This window comes from Strigops habroptila, chromosome 8 (genome assembly GCF_004027225.2).
Source record: "Strigops habroptila isolate Jane chromosome 8, bStrHab1.2.pri, whole genome shotgun sequence".
NCBI lineage: Eukaryota > Metazoa > Chordata > Aves > Psittaciformes > Psittacidae > Strigops > Strigops habroptila.
Genome location: NC_044284.2, coordinates 2,119,113 through 2,142,975, shown reverse-complemented (window position 1 = coordinate 2,142,975; position 23,863 = coordinate 2,119,113). Strand labels below are relative to the sequence as shown.

The following is a 23,863-nucleotide window of genomic DNA, read 5'->3' as shown; positions in this document are numbered from 1 at the left end:
CATGTGATCTGCATGGTAATGGGACTTCAGTTCCCAAGAAACATCATTTCTCAGCGACTGAATATGAAGATTTCAGTGACAAAGCCTAAGCAGAAGTAAGAGCTGTGACAATAAGTAGTCTCTAGACTAAACAGGTGAGAATAATGATGTCCTTTAGGATGATGATTAGCCCTAGTTGGTGGCGTGGGACTCTCATCAGCAACTACAGAGTTGCCCACTAGAGGCATTTGATACTGTCTGCCTCTTTCCTGGCTGAAATGCAACAGAAGAGTTCTCACCATGGAAGGCAGTCATACTGAGGAGCAACTTCACCGTATCACATTGCTGAAGAAGTAAAATGTTTGGTCTTAAGAAAGACAAGGCAGACCAACGTTTGCCACTGTTTTAGTCAACTTGTATGGAAAGTTTAACATTACAAAGTACCCAAAAAACAGGTGAGCAACAGCTTGAAACAGTTTGCTATCCTTGTCTTAAGGATGCTGGTTGCCAAATATGTGGAAAGGCCCAGGAGATGCAGACACAAGTACTGCACTGAGATTGTTTAGGGCTTTCTTTGTGCAAAAGAGATATGCGCCCACTTGCTGTGCTGACCTCCAGCTTCACTGCTTGGTAGCAATGAGAAGCTCTGCTCCCACATCACAAAAATGGGCAGATTCAGACCTCCAAGAAAGAAGGAGGGATGAAAGTGTGGTCCCTACTCCCAGCATGCACATTTGCACAAGACCCAGCAGACCAAGCTGAGGAGTTATTAAAAACTCATCTCCTGGAGAAATAACTGGAGAGCTTACAGTTCCTCAGGAAAGGAAATGGCAACAGCAAAGACCCAGATGGCCCATAAGCAGACTAATTACATGAAAGACCCAGAAGCAACTCTGGAGTTACCAATCCAGCTGCTGAGAGGCTCTGCCAGGTTACCAGATGTTGCCACTGAAAATCTATCTTCCACAGTTCATCAAAGAAGTGGAGCAGGCTGGTGAAGTGAAACCTTTGCCAGGAAAATGAATATTTTAGCTAAAAAAAGAAGATTTTCTACTAGGAAACATGTTGAAAAATATCAGATTTTAACAACATGCCCAAACCCATGTTACAGTAGATAAATAATGAAACATACAGACAGAATATGCTGGCAGGGTCTTCTTCTTGATAGGAAATAGCTATGCTTAACATTGTATTTCTAAGGCTACAGTCTTGGATTGTGTTAAACAAAGTGGTCTGATGAGGGTTGATGGCAGTCATTGGGGTTTGAATAGCTTGCTTTGAACCTAGCAATCACTTTTGCCACCTTTAGATAAAAGGCTTAAAGACAACAAAGCTGGAGGAGCCAAAGGTGACAGTAACACATGCTGGAAGGTGGGGAGATGGCAGAAATGATGGCAAGGTACTCTCTGGTGGCTAAGCCACCTCTCCCAGAGGCCACACGGGGCCTGTGTCCTCCACCACACAACAAAGAGGGCAGCAATTCTGGCACATAACTTGCATTTTGCTCCTGACAGGAGGTTGTAGTGAGGTGGGGTCGGTCTCTGCTCCCAAGGAACAAGGGATGGGACAAGAGGAAATGGCCTCAAGCTGCGCCAGGGGAGGTTTGGATGGAGCTGAGGAACAATTCCTTCCCCAGAGGGTGCTCAGGCATTGGAACAGGCTGCCCAGGGCAGGGCTGGAGTCACCGTCCCTGCAAGTGTTCACACACCGTGTAGACAAGGCCTCAGTGCCATGGGCTAGTGGTGGCCTTGGCACTTGACTTCATGATCTTAAAGGTCTTTTCCAACCTGGTTGATTCTATGATTCGATGCTAAGATAGCTTCCCCCAGTGACTGGTAAAGCATCAGAGTGAGGAGCAGTACACACACACTTTGGCTTCAACACTGGAGATACAGTCTACCCATCAGCTTCATGATGGCTAGTTTAACTTTGCTAAGAAATCAAATTAATATTTCATTTAAAATCAGAAAATGATGTATTTTAAATTGTAATTTGTCAACTGTGGCTACTAATGCTGCCAATCCATTGCCTTGGAAATATTATGTCTGTTCATTCCAGAGGCCAAAACCCAAACTGCTGGTATAGTCTGTCAGCAAGACTCCTTTTCCAATGGACATGTATGGGTGCACCGGGATTCATACAAGCAGGTTTGGCAGCTTTTTCAAGTATTACTTGGACTGCAAAGCATACACTGAACATGGGGAGCTTTTTCTGTTCAGGAATATGAGGGGAATAAGAATGTGCTACTGGAAGATGAGCTACGGCATTTCTATCAGAATTTAGTATGTCAAATGTAGTTTATGATATTTTATACTAGTAATCAATAGGAAAACATGTCTAATACCTGCAAGGGCGAGGGGTGCAGGATCTTGCCCAGCATGTCTTTAATAATACATAATTCCTTAAACGTGCAACTAAATCACTGAAATAGATGAGCTTAATTTGGAACCTTTTACACTTTGAAAATTCATCTCTCTTTTTCTATTAACTGGCTCCACTGTTTGCAGAATAAGACTCGATAGTTCCGATTTCTCTCCTTGGCTCTTGAATGCACTGAATGGGATGGATTCCCCAAGATGGATGTGAAAAACCTATAAAACCCAGAAACACGTCCTTTGTGGCTCTCTCCCCTGCCTGCTCACACCTCACCTTACCCTAATGACTTAAAGACAGTCTTGCAGGAGACCTAAACGTGGCCATTTCTCTGCGTTCCTGCAACACAGATTTATTGCTGGCTGTCAGAGTTAGAATGTATTCACATTCATTTGGGAAGGCATTTCCTGAAGCTGTTAACGGACTTGGCAGAACAAGAGTGGGGGAGAGGGTGGGTAGTGAGAAAGAAACCTGCATAATATAACCTGTTATTCCTTCTTTGGTAAATTATAGTCTTGATTATAATCTTGATTCAGAAAGAATGTCTTTATTCCTCCAAAGATCACTTTATAACTACTTGGGAATACTGGATGTCCTGTACCTCCTGAATATCCTAGGAAAAGCTCTACTTTTGCTGCTACATTTATGATGTACGTGTGCTTAGATACTTAAATTAGATCTCCTGGCATTGTCCTGCATTTAGAAGTCGTGCTACCAGATGGATGCCTTCAGGATAGCAAGGGAATCAGGTCTGAGGATGCAGCAAGAAAAGCCCTGGAGAAGCTGGCCAGCTCTGTCACAGGGGACACGCTGCCTCACCCTCAATGTTCATGGTAGGTAGGATACAAAAAAAGAAGTATATTGTAACAGAGCTCCTTTTCGTTGCATCTGCTAACCAAGAACATAAAATGTTAGCTGCAGATGATCTGATCTTGAGGTTTTTTCCTGCCCCATTCAATGGCATGCCATTATTTCAATGGACTGACATTCAATGTCAGTCCATTATTTCCACACTTTGCCCCTAACAGCTTGTTCTTCCTGAGTCCTCTCTAGCTCTCATAAGATAAGAACTACCATAAGGCCAAGAGCTTTAAAGATGTTTCAGGCAAATATTTCTAAGCAGTATCTGTTCCTGTTTTCATCTGTGTGTGAAAAATCCACAACGATGAAGAGAAAAATTAAAGGCTGAAGAGAAAGCTATTAGTGGAGACACTGGGTTTGAGCCTGCCAAGGGATCTCATCAAGCAAGCCCAAAGTGTCAGCAACACAGTGTTGGTGGAGCAAAGATACTAAATAAAATGACACTTGAAAACGTTGGAGTGGCACAGTGTGTACATATGTGTGCATGAAGTGTGTGCGAGTGGGGAAAGGACGCAAAAGGAAGAGAGTCAAAGGCAGAGAAAGAGGTGCCAGAGAGAGGCAAAGAGCATGTTGTATTCTGCACTGTAGGCAATTAATGGACTAACGTACACATGAATTAACTCATTAATGGTTCCTGGAGTGAATCTGAGAGATCAAGAATAAATTTGTTTAGTCAATGAAAAAAAAAAAAAAGCCCCAAACAAACCCAAGTTGCTTTATCATTTATTTATAATTATGTGCACAATTTAAAAGTCAGAGTGTATTTTTAATCAAAGCTTCTGGTGATCACAATATAGGGTATAAGAAACGGAACTGTTAGGTCATTTATTATTATTATGAAACTAAAGGCTTTATAGTCTTAAATGGAGTAAAGCAGACAGCAATACATTCATATTAGGAAGTTCCTACTGTGAATGAAAAACGGATTAAAACTGAGTTATTGTTTAGCAAGACAGACAAATCTATATTTCATTTGGGTTGTGAAACTATTATAATCATACAGAAGTATGAAGAATTGGCACTGGGGGGAATCATCTTACCAGCGTGCCCAATGTGTCTGTGTTTGGCAAAGGCAGTCTGCAGGGCATGCATTCCATTTGCACGTAATCAGATCTCTGACCTGGAACATGTACATTCTGGAGCATTAATTGGCACAACTAAAAAGGTATTTAGAGGATGAGCTTGGAGCAGAACCACGCTGTCACATCTCAGAATCCTGAAATGCAACCTGGACTTCATGAGAAGCTGGTTTAACTGGTTTTAGAGGGATGCTACGATTGGGGGAAAAGTGACTTTCAAGCTACCCAGGCAAGACACAAATGTAAAGAGTCCAGCACGTGTTAGCGCACAGCAGATTTATTCTATAAAGTGACTAGTGTGAGGAAGAATTAGAAAGGATTATAAAAACACGCTACCATATGCTGTAGTAGTTGAAAGTGATTAATCCAGTTCTTAAATCCCGTTTTAAACTCCCTGTCATTTCTTCCCATAGAAAAATAGAAGCCACATTGCTTTGTTTGAATGCTATGGAGTTAATTACATCTTCTAGGAAACTCTTTTAAAACTAAATGCAATGTTTAATTACAAAATGCCTCCTTGAAAACAGCCAGCTTGTCCATTGATTTGTAGTTCATTCAGAAGGCTTTCTTCATAGTATTTAGAGCCAGAAAATACACAGAGATTCAAGAGGAATTGTGAAATTACAGCATGAACCGTAAGGAAAAGTTACACTTCAACCAGTGGACAATGACAGCCACCACTAACTGTAATTTCAAACCTTAATTGTTGTAAGAAGAGCAATGGGAAAACCCGGCGTTCATTCTAACAGCTATCAATGTGATATGTTTTTATAAGAGTAGATTTTCAAGGACTAATTAGAAAGCAAATCGATCGCATCAAACAAGTGTAAAGTTGAGCTGAGCACCTCAACACACGGGGTTCACGGCTAAGGGCAGCCCGCGCTTTGGTTCATAGGGTGTTGTCCTGGAAACCATGCGGATGCAGTCGATAATGGGGCAGACGCTGAGACACAGGGTGCAGCCTGTACAGCTGTCAGTAACCACGGGCACGTGGGTTTCGGGATCAAACTGGATAGCCTGGGAACAGGAATAAACATTTATTGATGGCGCTCACAGGAAAAGGTCACAATTGCTCCTGTTTTAGCGGCTGCTGCAGCACTTGGAGACATCTCGGTGTAATGCTGCACTGCAGCTATAGCAACTGTTTGGCTGGCAGGGAACAAAACAGCCCCATCCCCTCCCCACTGACACTTTAAAACTAGAAACATGGGTCAAACTATGCCTCAGCAAAAGCTCACAAGGGCTGGTTACAAAGGGACGAGTATGGCCCATGATGCTGAAACTCCCAAAGGGATGTTTCTCCTCTGCGTGAAGGAACTATCTCCTAAGACAGCAATTCACCAGGGTTATTGATTCAGAGGAGACACCAGACCATGCCTGGATGGCTTCAGCACAATGCGTTCTTTTGACTTTAATTTTCAGCAGAGCATAAACAATCTAATGTAATAGAGAAAAAATACAGCACACGGTGCCTCGCATGATTGTTTTCCTTTGCACATCTTCGAAAGGGATATCTGAGGTGAGGGCAGGCAGAGCTTGCTTTAGTTCTTATGTCTCCATGCAGTGAATCCTCATTACCAATTAGGGTGATAAGTGTATTTGAATGTGAAATAACAATTGCAGTCTCGATGAAATAAGCTCCTGGTATAATGGAAATGGCAATTAAAAGCAAAAACAAAAGCACCACGCAACTGCAAAAGCTTCGATATCTAAGCAAGCCAGCCTAGAAAAGTAAGAAATACAAAACCCCCACTGAATATCTACTTTCAAGAGTTTTAGGAAGGAAAAATCAGGCCTGAGAGCTGAACTCCCACTTCTCTGCAAGCAAGTGGTGCCTTAGCAAACCTCCATCACCACTGTCAGCAACTGGAGGAGCCAGGGAGGAGACGGGAGGTACAAGGTGATGCTGTAGGCTGGCTCCAAAGGCAGATTTGTGGCATTTGGGGTTTCACTACCAGGAAAGTACAGAAGTTGCTGTAGCAACCAGCACAGGGCATGAAATAGGTACTAACTGCCCTGAATCTACAAGTTTTACTTTAGATTCAGCACAAAGAGAGCTTTGGTTTCTGAGTATTTAAGGGCTTCTTCCTCTCTCCCTAACAACAATGCACATGTTGAAAGGGAGTTCAAAGTGGGGTAGGAAGTCAAGACAACAGTGCTAACTTCAAATTAAGGAAAGCTTTTCTACTGGAGTCACACAAGGTGATAGCTCTGGAGAGCAGCATGGATATTTCTGAAACAAAGAGAAGCATAAAGCAGATGTTCTATTGAAGGGGGGTGTGTGAGTTCTTTGCAATTAAGAATTTCTTTGCAATTCATTTCTTTTCAATTTCATTAATTAAAGAAAACCCATGATTTTTTTTGTGCTTGGAAAACCTCATGGGGTTTTAAACTTTGCTTCTTTTGGTGCTCAATTTTTTCCAGGTATGAAAAGAAAGTTGTGCTAAATATAAACAGAGTCTTTTGCTCTGCAAGGGCTATATCCTCCTCTTCACTGCGAAATCTGATGGAAGGAGAAGATGTGAAGACTGCAAGAAGAAATTTAAACAGTTAAAAGGCTACTGTAGTAATCTGATTTGGTATAAATGCAGCATTAATCTTCTCATATCAGTGGGAAAAACCACATCTACCTTTGCCCTGACACACTTCTTTTAATTGCAGGAGATGGTTTTAAATGGGAAGGTTTCTTTCTTTGACTTTGTACGTAGTTTGAATTTGTACGTACTTTGAATTTGTACGTAGTTAAATTCATCAGACCTACTATTGTTTAGAGTGAATTGAGGCTAAACAAAAGGTCATGGTGTTGTTAAAGTGTTTGTTTCTGACAAACTGTTTGTGGACTTCGATGAATGGAAAAATTAATGTAAAACTTAGTGCTTACTGCAATAGTGGAGGTTATGCTAGATGGAGTTTTGGTTTTCTAAAAGAACCTCAATCTTCCTGTACTGCCCTTTTTACTGCAGAGCACTCCGGTATGCATGACTGCAGACAACAGCTCTGGTGGACGTGGCAAGGAATGTCATGTAGATATGTTCTGTACAACTTATGTTGCCACACTGAGCAGAAATCAAAGAAATAACTTTGGTGCAAACAGGAGCCTCAGCTCAAAATCCTGCAAACTTCACCCTGCCACTCCAACCATAGAATCCACCAGGTTGGAGAGACTGGGAGAGTGACCTAGAGAGGTACACTCAGCATAGCCTTGCAGAAGAATCCGTGCTGGATGATGTTCTCACCACCATGCAAAGAGCTCGGGGAGGGCTTGCATGGCACAGCCTGCGAGCATGCTGGGCTTCGAATCCAGTATTTTAGACATCTGTTTTTACCACCTGCTCATTAACAGAAGGTGGATTCTTCCTTCCCAGCAGCAGAAAGATAACTCCTCCTGCCTCTCTGCTAATTACAGCTGTGCTCTTACCTGGTAGCCAGAATCATTACAGGTCATGTAACATTTGCCACAGTTGATGCACATTTCCTCATCAATCAGAGCCACGACTTGCTCTGCGTTGCAGAGCTCACCATATGTTCCAATATACTGCAGTGCTTTTCCAATTACATCCTGGGGGAAAAAGAAAGAAGTTATTGACTCATTTAGAAGACACCTAAGCAGTTTCTACAGCCGCGCAGGAGCATGCTCTAGTACTTTGGTATGGGAGATCTGGCCATGCATTGTACAAATGTTCATGATCTTTCTTCTAAATTTCCAAGTTGCTGACCTTCATGCCTCCTGTAAAACATGAAGAATTCACCATACAGGCACATTTTGAATGTAGGCAGCACTGGGAGTATATATTTGCATACAAACACATTCTACAAATAGGTTGCACATTGAGTACTTTATTCCGGCGATTGTTTTGCCATTGTGAGAAACTTCAAGGAACAAAATGGAGCACAAAACAGGAGTGACATGCTACAAACGATCAGATCATCGTTAGTCATTTCTCATTAGCATTAGCTCACATCTCCTCTAAAAGAAGTTGTTGGGGACCTACCTGATGCAAACCATTTCCTCTTTGCATCAAGGGAAACTGCACAGTTTAGTGGTAGTTCAGCTTCACTGAGCCAATGGTAGAGATGGGACAAGTCCCAGGTCCTTTGGACAACAGCTACCCCTCAGTTAAATCAGTTTAACTTGTGGAAGTATAGCTCAGGTGATGAACACGACCTACCTGATGCAAACCATTTCCAGAGGGGTTGGAACTGGATGACCTTAAGGTCCTTTCCAACCCAAACCATTCTGTAATTCTATGATTTTAAAAGACTCACTCTATGGCACAGTATTGGTTGCTTGGATATTTTGTGAGTTGCTTTTACAACAGTTTCCATGTTACAAAACCAGCTCGATTTTCCGTGCAAGATTCTACATTGTTAAGATAAAGTTGGGCTCAGTAAATGAAGGTTATGTGATGCAACACTACATTTTACTTTTGCTTTAAAAATGTTCAGTATTAGAGAAATCTCATTGAGTGATAAGAGAGTAGAACTGGCTTCAAAGTCATTCTACTGTAATAAACCAAGAAGTGATTATGATTTTGATCCAAGTCAATTGAAAAATGCTCGAGATCAATCCAAATATGAGACAGACAAGTCTGCCCAGAATTCATAAAGCTTCAGAGTGTTACCTTTGGTCTTGCATCACCAAGAAACATGATAAGGATTTCTTTTTGTATTCTGTTTGTCAATGTTCTTGAAGAAGCAATACTGACCTTATTCCTATCGGTCCTATCCTGAAATGAATAGCAACCATTTAAAATGTGTAGTAGTATGCTATATTAAACCTGTATCATTTATAATTGCATACAATGCTCTACATATTGTTTCCAATTCTCACTGCGGAAGAATTGGATTACAGTAACTTAAACTTTCATTGCATATTTTGGGCAGCCTTACTTTCAAACAAGCTAAGCACCCCTAATTATTTCTATGCCAATAGGGTAATATGGCTTTATCAACGTTAGCTCTAAAGGAAAACTCTGCTACATGAATTAAATGCAAAAATGGGTCCAACCTTGTCTTCCAGAGTATGCTGAGAACTTGCAACGACAGCTTTAATTCCCAAATAACTCCCATTCATCACCGTGAAGTTTTAGCTTTTTTTAGTTTTAGGATCTATGAAGTTGCTTTTAATCACTGTTGAGGTAGGAAATTCAACCATATCCTAAGCCCAGGAAGAAGGACAGCATAATTGTACTGTCTTCTTGTTCCAAAAACACTCAAAATGTTTTCTGTCTGCCAAAACCCCTACGTTGCTGACATGTGAAATACCTTAGTTGCATTCACTGAATGTTAAAAAAGCCTTCCAGTTCTTCTCAGCAACATGTAGAGAACATTAATGCTCTTCCAGCATAAAACAGCTATGGCACGTTGCTAAAGGCAGCATGATGAGTGTGGACAGATGACTGTAAGTGAGCAAGTTATCACAGCTTAATGACTTAGCACTCATCAATAGAGCTGTGCAAGCTGATTATGTGCATGGTCCAAATTCACTGCGAATTTGAAGGGAAATCTGTTTGCTTAAAGGACTGTAAAAGGTCAATTAACTACTATGAAAGGGTTTCAGCTAATACTTTTTACTTTGGGATTGCAAAGGACTAGACTTGAACACACAGCCCTTTACTCTGCCTCCACTGATGAGCTTATAGTAACTAAATCATATAGGATATTTTAGGAACTGCTCTTTTCATTCCCATGTCTTTTTATTCCCATGTCTCTCTCAGAAATGTTCATGGATTTACTGGGAATTGCTCAGCAGTTTGCAGGTTTCTGCAGTCTTTTGTACCAGTTGAAAAAATGTAGTCGTAGAATTCAGCCCCAGCTCATTTTAAGTCTCATGTAGGCTTGTGTGTATCGTACCAGCTGCAGGTTTCAAAATACACGTGTCTTTGTGCAATCTACTGCCCTCAGCAACACTAAGTATCCTACAAGCCTCTCTTGTGTGTATATAACCCCCACTGTACGACACAAACGCATGTGTCATCTGCAAGTACTGGTCTGTGTTCTGAAGAAATTATGTAAAACCTGTACGACATAGAATGAAGTAGTTTTCCACTGCCTGCTCGTGTTGTAAAAGCATCAACATGGGGGGATTCCTGATAGTGAAGGATATTTTAATCTAAAAAAAGCAGAGATTTAAATAGAATGGGTAACTAACAATTTTCTCAGGGAGGTTCTGGATTCACATTTGTATTCTTGAGATGTTGCCTGGATGTTGTGGAGGTGGGCTACTCGGACAACCATGGGATGGAGGACCTTGCTTATGAGGGAAGACAAAAAGATGTTTAGCCTAGGAAGATGAAAGCAGAGCAGGAATATGATGTCTCTTTGTATATACATCAGGGAGGGAAAAGAGCTATTGAAGTTAAATGACAATGCTGGCACAAGAGCATAGGATTATAAACCAGCCAGGAATAAATTTAAAGCTGGAAATTAGAAAAGGCTTTTCAAATGGGAAAGGAGTGAGGTGGTTAATGGCCTTCCAGAGAAACAGCTGGGAAACAGGAGGGAGACAGTCCAAGATTTAGGATAGCATTGGATAGCTCAGGAAATGGTTGCTTAGAAGAACATGATCAAAATATACTTTTCCAGCTACAAACTTAGAAAGGAAATAACAAACCCAATGCATATGGCATGGTGACTTCTGAATGTGTAACCAAGTCTCACTGCTCATAGCACACAAAATACACTTTTGGGGACTCGGAATCCCAAGTAGAAAGGATGATGGCATTTGAGAGGCCTGAAAGGGATTTTATAAGACTGTGTCAATGATTTACTGCTCATTTATACTCCTGGGTGTTGTGTCTTTTCATCACTTCTTTCTCTCGAGCAAAAACTGTATCCTGAGTCATCTGCAAAGTTTCAAGGCTTTATTGACTAAAAAAAGCAATGGTACTTAAAAGATGTTTTGCAGGTGCACTCTTTTACAGCATCTCAAGCTATCTCAGAGCTTCTTGTTTCCATCAAATCATAAGTGTTTGGAACAAAACAAACAGTGCAGCAAGAAATAATGAGCTTTCCCTATTTAAAGTGCTTTCTTTCCAAAAAAGCAACTGTCTAAAACGGCACTCTGGGATGCCGCAGTTGGTGTATCTCCATGGGCTCTGCATCAAATTTGCACTGTTTACAGTATAATGGGTTTTGTTGCCAACTGCCAGACCTGCCAACAGAAGCCAGGTTCTGCAAGTCAAGCTGTGTTTCTTCCTGGCTTACATATTACCAGAAGCAATTAAAAAACCACACTTTAAAAACCAAAGCTGGAAGTTCAATTTTGTCCTAAGTTACACCTTTGCCATCTCAGGGACCTAGAGTGTTCCTTTTATAACTGCTGTGCTGTCTTCCTCTTCACAACAAAACTGTACTGGATGAACTGGAAGCGGAATTTAGGCCTGCAAATGGAACTGGCAGGGAATTCAGTCACTGTGGAGACAACCAGAGCAGAATCAGAGCAGTTTTTATGTTATTAATGATATTTGTTGCTAAGCTAGGCAGATATGGTTTGAGTATACATAAGGAACAGATCTCTTCAGTAGGATATTATGTTTACAATGCTATTTTTCTTACTGTAGCTGCATTTTTAATGTTAATTTATCAAACATTTTCTGGCGATTAGCTTTTCATTAGCCATCACATTACTAAACCTCTATTTGTAAATACAACTCATGGCTCAGGTATGGCTCCTGGTAGACTGGCTGTGTCCAACGTCATGCAGACCACACTAAAAGACCATACTGTGCTCTAGAGATGATGCACATCACCGGCCTCTCATTAGAAAGCCATGCACAGTGCAAGTACTGTATCTCATGTAGCAAATTCAAACAGAACACACATGCTTGTCCACTTACTGAGCTTTCTGAGTTACCATAAAACACTGTGCACATCACACCGTGTTCAGGAAAGCACCAGCTTTCAGCACTTGAAGCTGACAGCAACAGCAGGTAAGAAATGCAGAGTAATCTTGAGATTACCAGAAGTAGAGATCTGCCTGTTGTGAATATCAATCTATCTGGCCTAAGGACTGGCCTCAATCTCAGCCTTCAGGTCTCCAAGGGATCACGGACCATGATACAAATACTGAAGTTGACTCACCACCAAGTAATACAAAAACCTCCTAATAAAGCACCTGACATTCCTATAGCAAAGTTGTGCGCTTGATCCCAGGTACCCTGTTCATTGTTACTTATGGGGGGTTTGGGCAGTTCTCAGGATTCAATAGGTTATGAAAGAACATGGGGGTGTGCAGAAGTGACCTCATTAGGATACAGAGAGAGCATGGAAATGAGATGAAACATTGCAAAGAAAGTAAATGACTCTCTGACCTGGTGTTTATCTCCATGAGGGAGATACCTGCCTTCCACCTTACAGAGCTGATTATCCTGCTATATTCAGCGTTGATGCAGCCTCACCTTAAGCACTGTGTGTAGTTCTGACCCCGCAGGTTAAGAAGGATGTTAAGGTTCAGAGGAGGGCATGAAACCTGGTAAAAGGGCTGGAAGGAAAGTCCTATGAGGACTGTGGGCTTGTCTAGTGTGGAGAAAAGGATGCTGAGGGGCAACCTCATTGCTCTCTACAGCTTCCTGAGAGGATAAAGTGGGGAGGGAGGTGCTGAGCTCTTCTCCCTGGTATCCAGTGATAGGAAATGTCGGAATGGTTCAAAGCTGCACCAGGGGAAATTTAGACTGGACGTTAGGAAACATTTCTAAGTGTGGTCAAACACTGGAATGGGCTTCCTAGAGAGGCGGTTGAAGCCCTAAGCCTGTTAGTGTTGAAGAGGCATTCGAACAATGCCTTTAGTAACGTGCTTTAACTTTTGGTAGGCCCTGAAGTGGTCAGGCAGTTGGACTTGATGATCACCGTAGGTCCCTTCTAACTGGAACTATTCTATTCCATCCTATTCCATTCTATTTGAGGCGGTGCTTGTACAGAGCAGGGAGGGAAAGAGGCGGTTTGGACTCTAGGATTTCTTCCCATCTTTGAAGACTAACTCAAATTTGCTTATTTTCTCTGAGGTACTGTGATAGAGAAAGGATCATTACGGGCTACTGCAGGAGAGGTTATTGCTGTGATTCACTGTGGAGCAAATACTTGGGATATGCAGACTTAGAGCCCCATAAATTATGGGAGACAGATGCATAGTCCCACCTGAAATATGCAACAGCTCCATGTTTATAATGAAGACTACAGTATCGTCTATTCCCGGCAGGCAAGCACAAGCTAAAACTGCTTGTATTGAACCATGCAGACACATGCCAGGAAGGATCCAAATGGTACACTGTTAAGGCATAATAGTGCTGCACCTAGATCAATATACCTCACCTCTCGAGAGGATTTTACAGACCAAGCACAGCACTGGACTAAATGTGGCTTGATGCCTCCCAAGGTGCTGGCTTCCAGCTCGGGGCTTATGGCATCAGCATAAAAAGACTTGTATGTATGTATGTGTGAAACACCATTTCAACACATCTGTACACAGAAGGGTGAAAAATAGTTCAAACGTAAGGAACTTTAGCTTGAAGATATCTATGGATGTTTTTCCAACGTGTGGAACAACATATCATGTCCTAGCTAAGCTGACAGAGCTATGCCAGGGTGTTTAAACTACCAAACAGGGCAAGCAAGACTTGTGGAGAAAGGAAGAAATAAAATAAGCAGATAAATGGTGACTGAATATTATGGTATAAACCCTGGAGGACAATGAACTGAATTTGTAGGGAAAAAAATCACAGAAATGGATAAGGAAAGCAATTAAAGTAATAAGGAGGTTACCTGAGGTAGGCAAATACATGTGTGGGAGCTGTACAAAAATGCTACTGAGAAGATCCACATATGGCGAAAGTTCTGGTAAGTGAAAGAAGAACCAACTTGCTGCATATCCAAGCACGCAGTTCCAATTAATAGTGAAAAATAGAGAGAATAAAGAGAAAAGCCACAGGAGAAGCCATCCAAAAATTAAATTAGATTTGGGATAATTGCAGAGGGCTTTTAAATCTATAAAAAAAAAAAGGCATTTTGGCAGCATGTGGAATGGAAACAAATGTTGGAATTTACATATCACCAACCAACAGCCGAGCAGGCAGATGAGGGAGTTCTGGGCAGGAATTTGCAGCAACCCTCCAAAAATCCAAGCAGCCAACGCAGGGGTCACAGCTCTTCCAAGGGCAGCTATTCCTCAGGTCCAAACAGCTTTCATACATCCTCACTGCTCCAGAGAACTAGAGTTAGTTTGGGACTAGCTCTAAGAGTTTACCATTCCCACCTAGTTCAATATCCTAGTCTGAGCTGGATGGATTCTCTCCTCTGTCTAGAGGGTCAGCCAAGACAGAACTGCTTGGAGATGGTCTGGGATTTGTAATTCCAAGTGTGAATACTTCTTAGACAGTTACAAATAAATCACTCAGGTCCGAGCTCCTCTGCCTCTCTCCGTGCAGAATTCCTGATCAGGGTATCAGTCACCTTTATTCATTAAGCTTCACTCAGCTTCCTTAATGAATGTCCTGAATCTTCCGAACAGTTTTTCTCCACAATAGAATAATAGATGGATTTATTAATGATAAACTTTATTAAAACCTCCCTTTGTAGTGGCAAGTTCCCTATTTCAAGAAAAACCCAGGTATTTTCCTATTTCTTAGTAGGCATCTGTGGTGGGGTGACCCAGGCTGGACACCAGGTGCCCATCAAAGATGCTCTATCACTCCCCTTCCTCAACTGGAGAGTGAAGAGGCTCATGGGTCAAGAGAAGGACAGGGGGGATCATTCAGCAATTAGCATCTTGGGCAAACAGAGTTGGCTTGGGGAGATTGGTTCAATTTTATTACCAACCAAAATCAGAGCAGGAGGATGAGAAATAAAACCCAAACCTTAAAACACCCCCCCCACCCAACACTCCCCTCTTCCCAGGCTTAACTTTGCTCCCAAATTCTCCATCTCCTCCTACCTGAGCAACACAGGGGGATGGGGAATGGGGGTGGCCATCAGTTCATTACACCTTGTCTCTGAGGCTCCTTCCTCCTCAGGACTCCTCACACTCCTCCCCTGCTCCAGCATGGTCCCTCCCATGGCAGAAGGTCTTCCATAGACTTCTCCATGAGTCCTTCCCATGTGCTGCAGTTCTTCATGAACTGCTCCAGTGTAGGGCCCTTCTGTGGGGGGGCAGCCCTTCAGGAACAGGCTGCTCCAGCATGGGCCCCACATGGGGTCACAGCTCCTGCCAGCAAACCTGCTCCAGCACAGGCTTCCCATGGGACAACAGCTTTCTTCAAGCATCCACCTGCTCCAGGTGGTATATAGGGTCCTCCATGGGCTGCAGGTGGGTATCTGCTCCCTTGTTAACCTCCATGGGCTGCACCAAGGGCTGCAGGGCAATCTCTGCTCCAGCTCCTGTAGCACCTCCTGCCTCCTCCTGCACTGGCCTTGCTGCCTGCAGGGCTGTTTCTCACATATTCTCACTCCTCTCTCCAGCTGAAGTTGCCGTTTGCTTTTCCTGCTTTCTTAAATACATCATCCCAGAGGCACTACCACCATTGCTGATGGAGCGGGAGGTCCCGCTGGCATTGACTCTATGAGATATAGCAGAAGCTTCCAGCAGCTTCTCACAGAAGCCACCCCTGTAGCTCCACCACTCCCCAAACCTTCCTTGCAAACCCAATACAGCATCTCTCATTGCTGTTTTTCTCATTATGGTTAAAGCATTCCTGTCTAAGGAGATGGTCAGAAAGATTGTCAAGAATTGGTCTTGGTGTTTCCTACCTTCTTCTAATTGCTTCAGTCTCATTCAATTGAAGGTGTGAGGAAGCCGCTAACCTGATTTCTTTGGCTGAGAAGCTCCCCACAGTCACCACACAAAAGCATTCAGCATAAATACAAGTTTTTGTTTGGGGGAATTCATTTTCATCTTTCCTGCAGCAGGGCCTCTTTGCTTTTTAATGTCTCTCCTACTACTTGGTTCTTTTTTGCTTTTGCACTTGGAGTTAGGCTTGATCAATTATTAACCTCAACTTTTTAGTTCTGTTTTTTTTTCAAGTCTTTAGGTCTGTTTTTGCCTCTTGCTAAACTTTTTCCTTCATTCAGTTTATTTGCTTTTGGATGGTATCAGTTCTTTGGTTTTCAGAAGCAAGCGATCTCATTGAAAATGCAGTTATTGGCTGTTGCTGCTTCTTTCTCTTTCTGCCTGCATCAATCCTCTCCCTCCAAAGAGAACAGAACCACAAAAGCTCTGAGGTCAAGTAGGCTTTGAACAAGTGGGCAAAAATAAAGTAGTTTACTGTCTTTGGAACTTTTTGCATACAGAAAGAAGGGACCTTCAGCACAAGAGGAGGGGAGTGATTTTCATGTGACATAAACCACCATAAGCAGTCCAAAAAACTGAGAGAGGTCTATAGAAGTGGCAAACTGCTTAACTTGAAGATGACTCAACGTTTCTCCTTGGCTGGTTTTACAGCATGGTTTTTACATGCAGTTTGGAATACTGCATGTGTTGGGAATTCCCTTGGGAATGACGTGTTATTTTGAGCCACTGCTCCTACTGTATTTTATCTTTGGCATTATTTTTGCAAGAATTCTTACAGGTCTGATCATACAGTGAAAGTTACCGATCTGTGGAGATCTGATATTCTTACCTATACGAAGAAGACTGTCAACAAGCTCAACAGATACAATTTTCACACTGCTTTATGAAAGGCCCTACATGAGAATCCTGATTTTCTTAGTTTTCCTGTTCATAGAATCCCAGACTGGTTTGAGTCGGAAAGGACCTTAAAGCTCATCCAGTTCCAACTTTTCTTACAAAGTATGGAGGCCACACATGTTCCCTGTTGCTCCAGCATGGCTGTTTGTAAGGCTCTCTAATAGCAACAATATTAAATCCACCCAGATAATGCTGCTTCCCAGCAGGTCAGCTTTACCTCGAGCCCTGTTTCAGACCCACCTTCACCTATCTCTGTCTCCCACTTAGAATCATAGAATCGTGTGGGTTGGAAAGGACCTTAAGGATCACCCAGTTGAAGCCCCTGCCACGGGCAGGGACACCTTCCACTAGAGCAGCTTGCTCCAAGCCCCTATGTCCAACCTGGCCTTGAACACTGCCAGGGATGGGGCAGCCACAGCTTCTCTGGGCACCCTGTGCCAGCGCCTCAGCACCCTCACAGGGAAGAGTTTCCTAATATCTCATCTAAATCAACCCTCTTTCAGTTTAAAGCCATTACGCCTTGTCCCATCCCTCCACGCACTTGTAGGTGGTCCCTCTGCAGCTTCCTTGTAGGCCCCCTTTAGGTACTGGAAGGCTGCTATAACGTGTCCCTGGAGCCTTCTCTTCTCCAGGCTATTCAGACACGAAGTTTAAGTAAGGTCTAAAGGGAACACCTAGAATAATTAGCTTATGATGTTTCATTTTGTTGACATTTATTGGCTACCTAAGAGAAGGGGCAATCTCCAATGTATGGATTATGCAGTAGATGGGGTCACAGGTTTTATTTTCACCTTGACATTTACTCATTGTAGACAGTGGATCAGCTACTTAGACAAACATTCTCCAGCTTTGAAAGTTCTGTCTGAAAAACCTATGACACAGCTTTCATACGTACTGAACATAGACCTTTTCCATTGATCTTACATGAGAGATGGAGCTATTTAGCACATAGCAAGTAATCAAACGGTATCATGCAAACCTGAGCTCAGACTGTGGCATCACAACTGAAAGAAACTGTTAACAGGCATTACCCATGCCTTGTTCTACAATTACTGTTCCACTGCCTGAATATCTTCATTTTGAAAAATGACATTAGGGAAATACCTACATGTGTACATCACAAATCATTTCCCACCGATTTTGGTTAAAAGCTAGGAAGTCTGCATAAATAGTAGTCTTTGATGCCCTCTAACAAGCTTAAAAGCAGTAATAACCAACTCAAACTGCTAGAAATGACTGTGCGTGTCAACTGCCTGATGGCTGATGATTTCTTACGCGTAAGCATATATTTTTGTTACCTTGATTGCTGGGATGGGCTTCTTAGGAATGAAATGCTTTTTCTGGGGAAGCACAGCAGCCACGCTCTGTTCCTTCAGTTTAAGCTTGTTCTCAGCTATTATCTTTTTGCGTTGTTCCAGGTAAGGCCCAAAACTGGGCAGTTTCTGAAACAAAAATCAGGAAACACGGTTATGTTTAATGAGCAGGGATAGCAAAAAGGTGAGTCCAATCCCAAGAGCAAGATCCTAAGTCCTTGCTGAGTTCCTTATTCAGGAAGTTGAAACTGAAATCAGTGAGACTGAAGTGAATAAAAATCAGATATGAACCTCAGGTTCTGACTTGAAAAATATATATTGAACATTAAAATATTAATATACCACAGCAGAAAAAGAGCTGAATTGCAGGTCAGCTTCCAACAGTCTGATATTTCCCCACTGCATACCGGCTTATATATAAAAATGTATCACGTTAAATAATTCAAGTGTGTAAGTTCTGTAGTACATGGAAAAGGTATCATAAAACTATCAGCTTATTTGGAAGAGTTCCACCAGTGTTGGACTATTTGTATGGATATCTAAATATATCTATATATATTTTTAAAGCTTACGAACATGTATTTTGCATTCTGATAACAGACAGCTGTCTTGACCTGTCAAAGTAAGGCTACCAAACACCAAATGAACTGCAACACATTCTAGTCTTCTAATTTACCTCTGTGTCCCACTTGCATTCTTTTCTGCAACATTTAATCCTAGAACCCAATTAAGCAACCTCTGGAGGAGGATTTCACTGACTTTCAAAACTCATTTCTCACCCAAGAAGATAATTTCATAGAACACCCAGCCTCCTGCAAGAAAAAGCCCCTTTACGTACCTAGCAGACATGGACAACTGCAGTGTGCCACAATCACAGTTTTAGGTGAATGGAAAAGGGTAGAAAACATGGATTTTCTCTTGAGGCAAAAGACCATGCCCTTTCTCCCCTGAAACTCATTTCTTATTCTGCAAAAGTGTTTTATCCACTGAACTAAACCCAGAAGCTACTGCAGTACTCCAGAAACTAGCAGGTAGTAACAGGGGATACACAGCCTCAGCAGTTGCTAGCATTATTTCACGCTAATAATACAACCTCAAAGAGCATATCGAACAAGATTCAGGGCTGCTGTGGCTATCAATTTTTGAAGAGGGAATTTCAATGTGAATTTTAAATCCAGAATTATTTAAAAATTTAGAAATGATTATTTTTTAAAATGAAGTCAATGCAGAAGAGGTTATCCTGCGCTCCTGCTAATCCTTAGGAGAAAAATCCCTCAATGAACTCTGTCAGTCACAATACCCAACCCTGGGACCTCAGGCTTCTTGTTACGACAAATAAAAGCTTTCTTGGCTGCTAGGGTTTTGGCTCTCTGAGCTCAGAGCCAGAGGGTGAGGTCCTTGAAATGCTTCCTTGCTTCCGTGCGCAGCCTACACACATCTTGAACTTCAAGCCAGAACGAGACTGGGGGTCTCGCGGTGCTCTCCAGAGAAGGTGCCCTCATGCACGCTGGGACTGAGCCATACTCTGGGACAAAGCCTCAACCTAGCCAAAACACAAGACCATGGGGGATGTTGCAGACCCCATCTGTCCCGAATCTAGATGTAGCCCAAGTCGGCCAATGGCAAAGGGCTCCTGTTTCGTCTTTTCAGTGGGAACCTGGTTCCTGAATGTCATGTTCAAGAGCATCCTTAGAGACATCAAACAAACTCTTCCTTCAGTGCAGTTGCCATACATGATCTTGGAGAGGAAATTTTCTAGGATGTCTTAAAATAAGTCTTTAAATATTACTGCAAAGAGCAGCAAGGCAGTGGCCTCACATACCAACGTCAAGGAAGAATGCAAACCCAGAATTATTTTAAACAGGAAAGAGTAGGAGAATTTGCCTAATTTCAATCTAATCAATAGGTTCTAAAGCACACTTCTTTACATGACTTTTAGAAAGCCAGAGACTTTTAGCAAAGATCTACAAAATATAGATTTTTATTAAAAGTGTTCGTATATGTCTGCTTGGCCGCATCAACTAGAAATACATTCTGGTCATGAGTAAGTAGTAGCTGTGTCACTGAGAAACTATTTTCTCTTCATAATTTATGTGCTGATGCCAACAACTTTGGGCTTGAGAGGGCAGGAAACCTGATGACAAAGCATTTTTGGACTCTTCCCTGTCTGGCCAGGAATTGAATTGCTGACTTTCAGAGTAGGTAGCAAAGCTGATTCTGCTGAGGTTTTAACTGGAGGAGTAGAGGAGACAGTTGTTCATGGCTTGACTGATCGAAGACCATCTTGGGGAAGAATAGCTAAATCTTTGCAGAATAAATCCTTTACTTTTCTGTTCTCTTCATGTATGACCAATCCCCTAATTTCTGTAGACAGAAATACTGAGTATATTGAAATGAAATAGGTGATCCAAGGAAAAGCGTGGAAAAAGGATTCATTTTTGTGTACAAGGGAAGAGCCAACTACAAAGGCGACTCATATTCTATCTGTTGTGAAGTTGGAAGTATTTAGGTTTTTACATCTAACATAGGTGGAATGTACAGCAGACAACTTGAAAAGCGTGCAATGCCACCAGTACCATAATTCAGATGTTTCATAATGACATGCACTCAGTTATATTAAATTGTACATTCTCTTTTAAAAAGAAATGAAATGATGATTAATCTAGTAATAACCTAACATCCAACTTTAGTCTTTTCTGTTTCTGCATTGCCATTTTTCCATCAAGAAACTGATTAAATGGAATTTAAAATAATTAAGGAACACGTAGGTCTGGTTATTTTGCGTTTGAAGTCTGGTAGATCACAAGCAGCCAAGCCAGATTTCATCAAACCGCACTGAAAACAAACAATCTTTTCTATAGCAATAAATAATACATTAAAATGTAGCCTCAAGAGCTTAGGAAGGACTTACTGATGGTTCTCCTTACGCTGATGAGACTCCTTATTGTTCAGAGCTGTGGTTTCAAGCATTTTGAAGGCAAAGGCCATATGAAATAGCAAACAATATTGTAATGAACTGAGTTCCTGGATACAGCAAAAGCCGAAACATGTTGAAGTAACTGCTGAAGAGATGGATATTTAAGAGAGTTTAAAGTTAAATCACTTTTAATCATTGTAGGGGCTATCTTCCTAAGCACATGGGGGATTTAATAGCACAGTTTCCAGTAAAGCACAAGCACAGAACTTGGTGAGTTTGACTCCGCTTTGGAAATCCTCCTACAGCACAGTTTGTTTGGGTTTCTCTAATTTCCAGATATTCCAACTTCACTAAAGTCTCCATACACTGATATCTTTGTTATACCAACATCTGCCTAGAAAAGAACAATTCATATGAATAAGTGTGAATAGAAATTGCTTAGAAGATTGCAACAAGCAGAGTAATTAGATAATTCTTGTGTACTTATAGATCTGTATCAGTGATATCTATAGCTGCATTATTTGTATCCATCTGTCTCTATATAGCCATAATTCAGTGTGTTTCTATTGGAGGGATAACATCAAGAATGGAGCCAAAATAAATACATTAAGTGGTATTCTTTACTTTTTTATAATTACATTATCACAGAACTGGAAGCTTGAAATGCTGGAGTATTTTACAGACAGAAAGTTAAAATCCAAATCCTCTCGCTGCCAAGACTTCCAAAAGCCACCTTTTAACTGATGAACTGTATAAATCTCCAGCAACATTGTGATTTTTGTTTCAGTAGTTTCTCTAGGGATTCATCATTGAAGAATGTGTTCTTACCAGAAAAGCTAAATCCTACTCATTTAAAGATAACAGTATCTTCCACTAAAACTGTCTCTATACAGATACATAAAAGCATTACCCTGCCAATAGAGAACTGACAACATAATGAATCAACAATGAAACCTTAAGCTTGGAGAGCTTTAAGGTGAGTAAGTCTGGTTTGATTATAATTTATTCATGGATCAATCTAAAGGTAATTGAGTATATTATGAACTAAATAAGGTGCTTGTTTCCTAATGGTAAAAAGTAGAGAGAATCTTCCACTTCAGACTGCTGCAATTTTGATGGGCACACTAGGCAAGTAGCCTAACTGGTGGAGAAGGCTAGTGAAGAGGGCAGTGCAATCTGTGTCAGATGCCCCAGACTTGAAGGTCCCTTCCAACCTCAGCTATTCTATTATTCTATGACTTCATTTCTAACATTGAAACAGATCTGCTCCTTACTCTGCACGTATGTCTCCATGATGTCATCATGGGTTGCTTATTTGGGAGCTGTCTTCTGCTAAGGGGCTGGATACTAGCTATTCTTGGAAGCCCCAGATTTCAGCTGACACATGTTTTGGGTTTGTATGGCAAGGTTTTGGTAGCAGGAAGGTGGATGGGAAACAGGGGTGGCTTCTGTGAGAAGCTGCTAGAAGCTTCCCCTGTATCTGATGGAGCCAATGGCAGCCATCTCTAAGATCGATCTGCCACTGGCCAAGGCCAAGCCCATCAGGGGCAGAGGCAGTGCCTCTGGGATAACATATTTAAGAAGAGAAGGAAAAGCAAACAGCAACTTCAGCTGGAGAGAGGATTGAGAATGTGAGAGAAACAGATCTGCAGACACCAATGTCAGTGGAGAAGGAGGGAGGAGGTGCTCCAGGTCCTGCAGTAGAGATTCCCCTCTACAGCTTGTGGTGAAGACCACGGAGAGGCAGGCTGTGCCCTGCAGCCCAAGGCAGAGCAGATATCCACCTGCAGCCCATGGAGACCCACCGTAGAGCAGATACCCCGTGCAGCCCACGGAAGACCCCACACTGGAGCTGGTGGATTCCCTAAGGAGGCTGTGACCCCATGTGAAGTATGCACTGGAGCAGGCTCCTGGCAGGACTTGTGGCCCCATGGAAAGAGGAGCCCATGCTGATAAGTTCATGAAGAACTGCAGCACATGGGAAGGACTCATGGAGAAGTTCATGGAGGACTGAATACCACGGGAGGGACCCCACACTGGAGCAGGGGAGGAGTGTGAGGAGTCCATTGATGCCAACCCCCATTCCCCAACCACCTGCCTCGCTCAGGTAGGAGGAGGTAGAGGATTTGGGAGTGAAGTTAAGTCTGGGAAGAAGGGAGCATTGGGGGTGGGGTGGGGAGTGTGTGTGTGTTTTAAGGTTTGGTTTTTATTTCTTTTATTCTCCTGCTCTGATTTTGGTTGGTAATAAAATTGAACCCATCTCCACAAGTCAGCTCTGTTTGCCCAAGATGCTAATTGCTGAATGAACCCCCCAGTCCTTCTCTTGACCCATGAGCCTCTACACTCTCCAGTTGAGGAAGGGGAGTGATAGAGCATCTTTGATGGGCACCTGGTATATGCTGATGAAATGGGACATCAAAAAGAACACTGGAAAACAGTGATCTTCATAAGAATGCTTTTCAGGGAGCAGTGGTCACAAGGTAAAGAAAGAACTTCCATGGGCAATTCCATGGAAATCCGGCATGGCTGTATCATTGAGGTATGAGGCAACATGTTTCAAAAACACTGTTTGTGAAGGATTTCCCACATTGAATGTAATGTCATTATCAATTTCTCCTACACTAGAGTGTTGCCTCCAGCCTGAGGTATGGAGATGTGTATGCAT

The 23,863-nt window shown here is 42.1% G+C and overlaps 1 protein-coding gene across 5 annotated transcripts in view; it reads right to left on the bottom strand.

Moving 5' to 3' along the window:
* Nucleotides 1–3,920: 3,920 nt before the first annotated feature.
* The window catches only part of DPYD (dihydropyrimidine dehydrogenase), a 355,916-nt gene continuing 335,973 nt past the window's right edge, over nt 3,921–23,863 (bottom strand). For 4 of the 5 annotated variants that reach the window (XM_030494219.1, XM_030494222.1, XM_030494223.1 and 1 more), the window contains 3 exons: nt 18,267–18,410; nt 7,711–7,851; nt 3,921–5,309 (listed from right to left, as the gene is read on the bottom strand). In XM_030494219.1, coding sequence (XP_030350079.1) covers nt 5,139–5,309; nt 7,711–7,851; nt 18,267–18,410 — 456 coding nt within the window. In that variant the 3' untranslated portion in view covers nt 3,921–5,138. The other variant, XM_030494220.1, reaches the window with a different exon arrangement.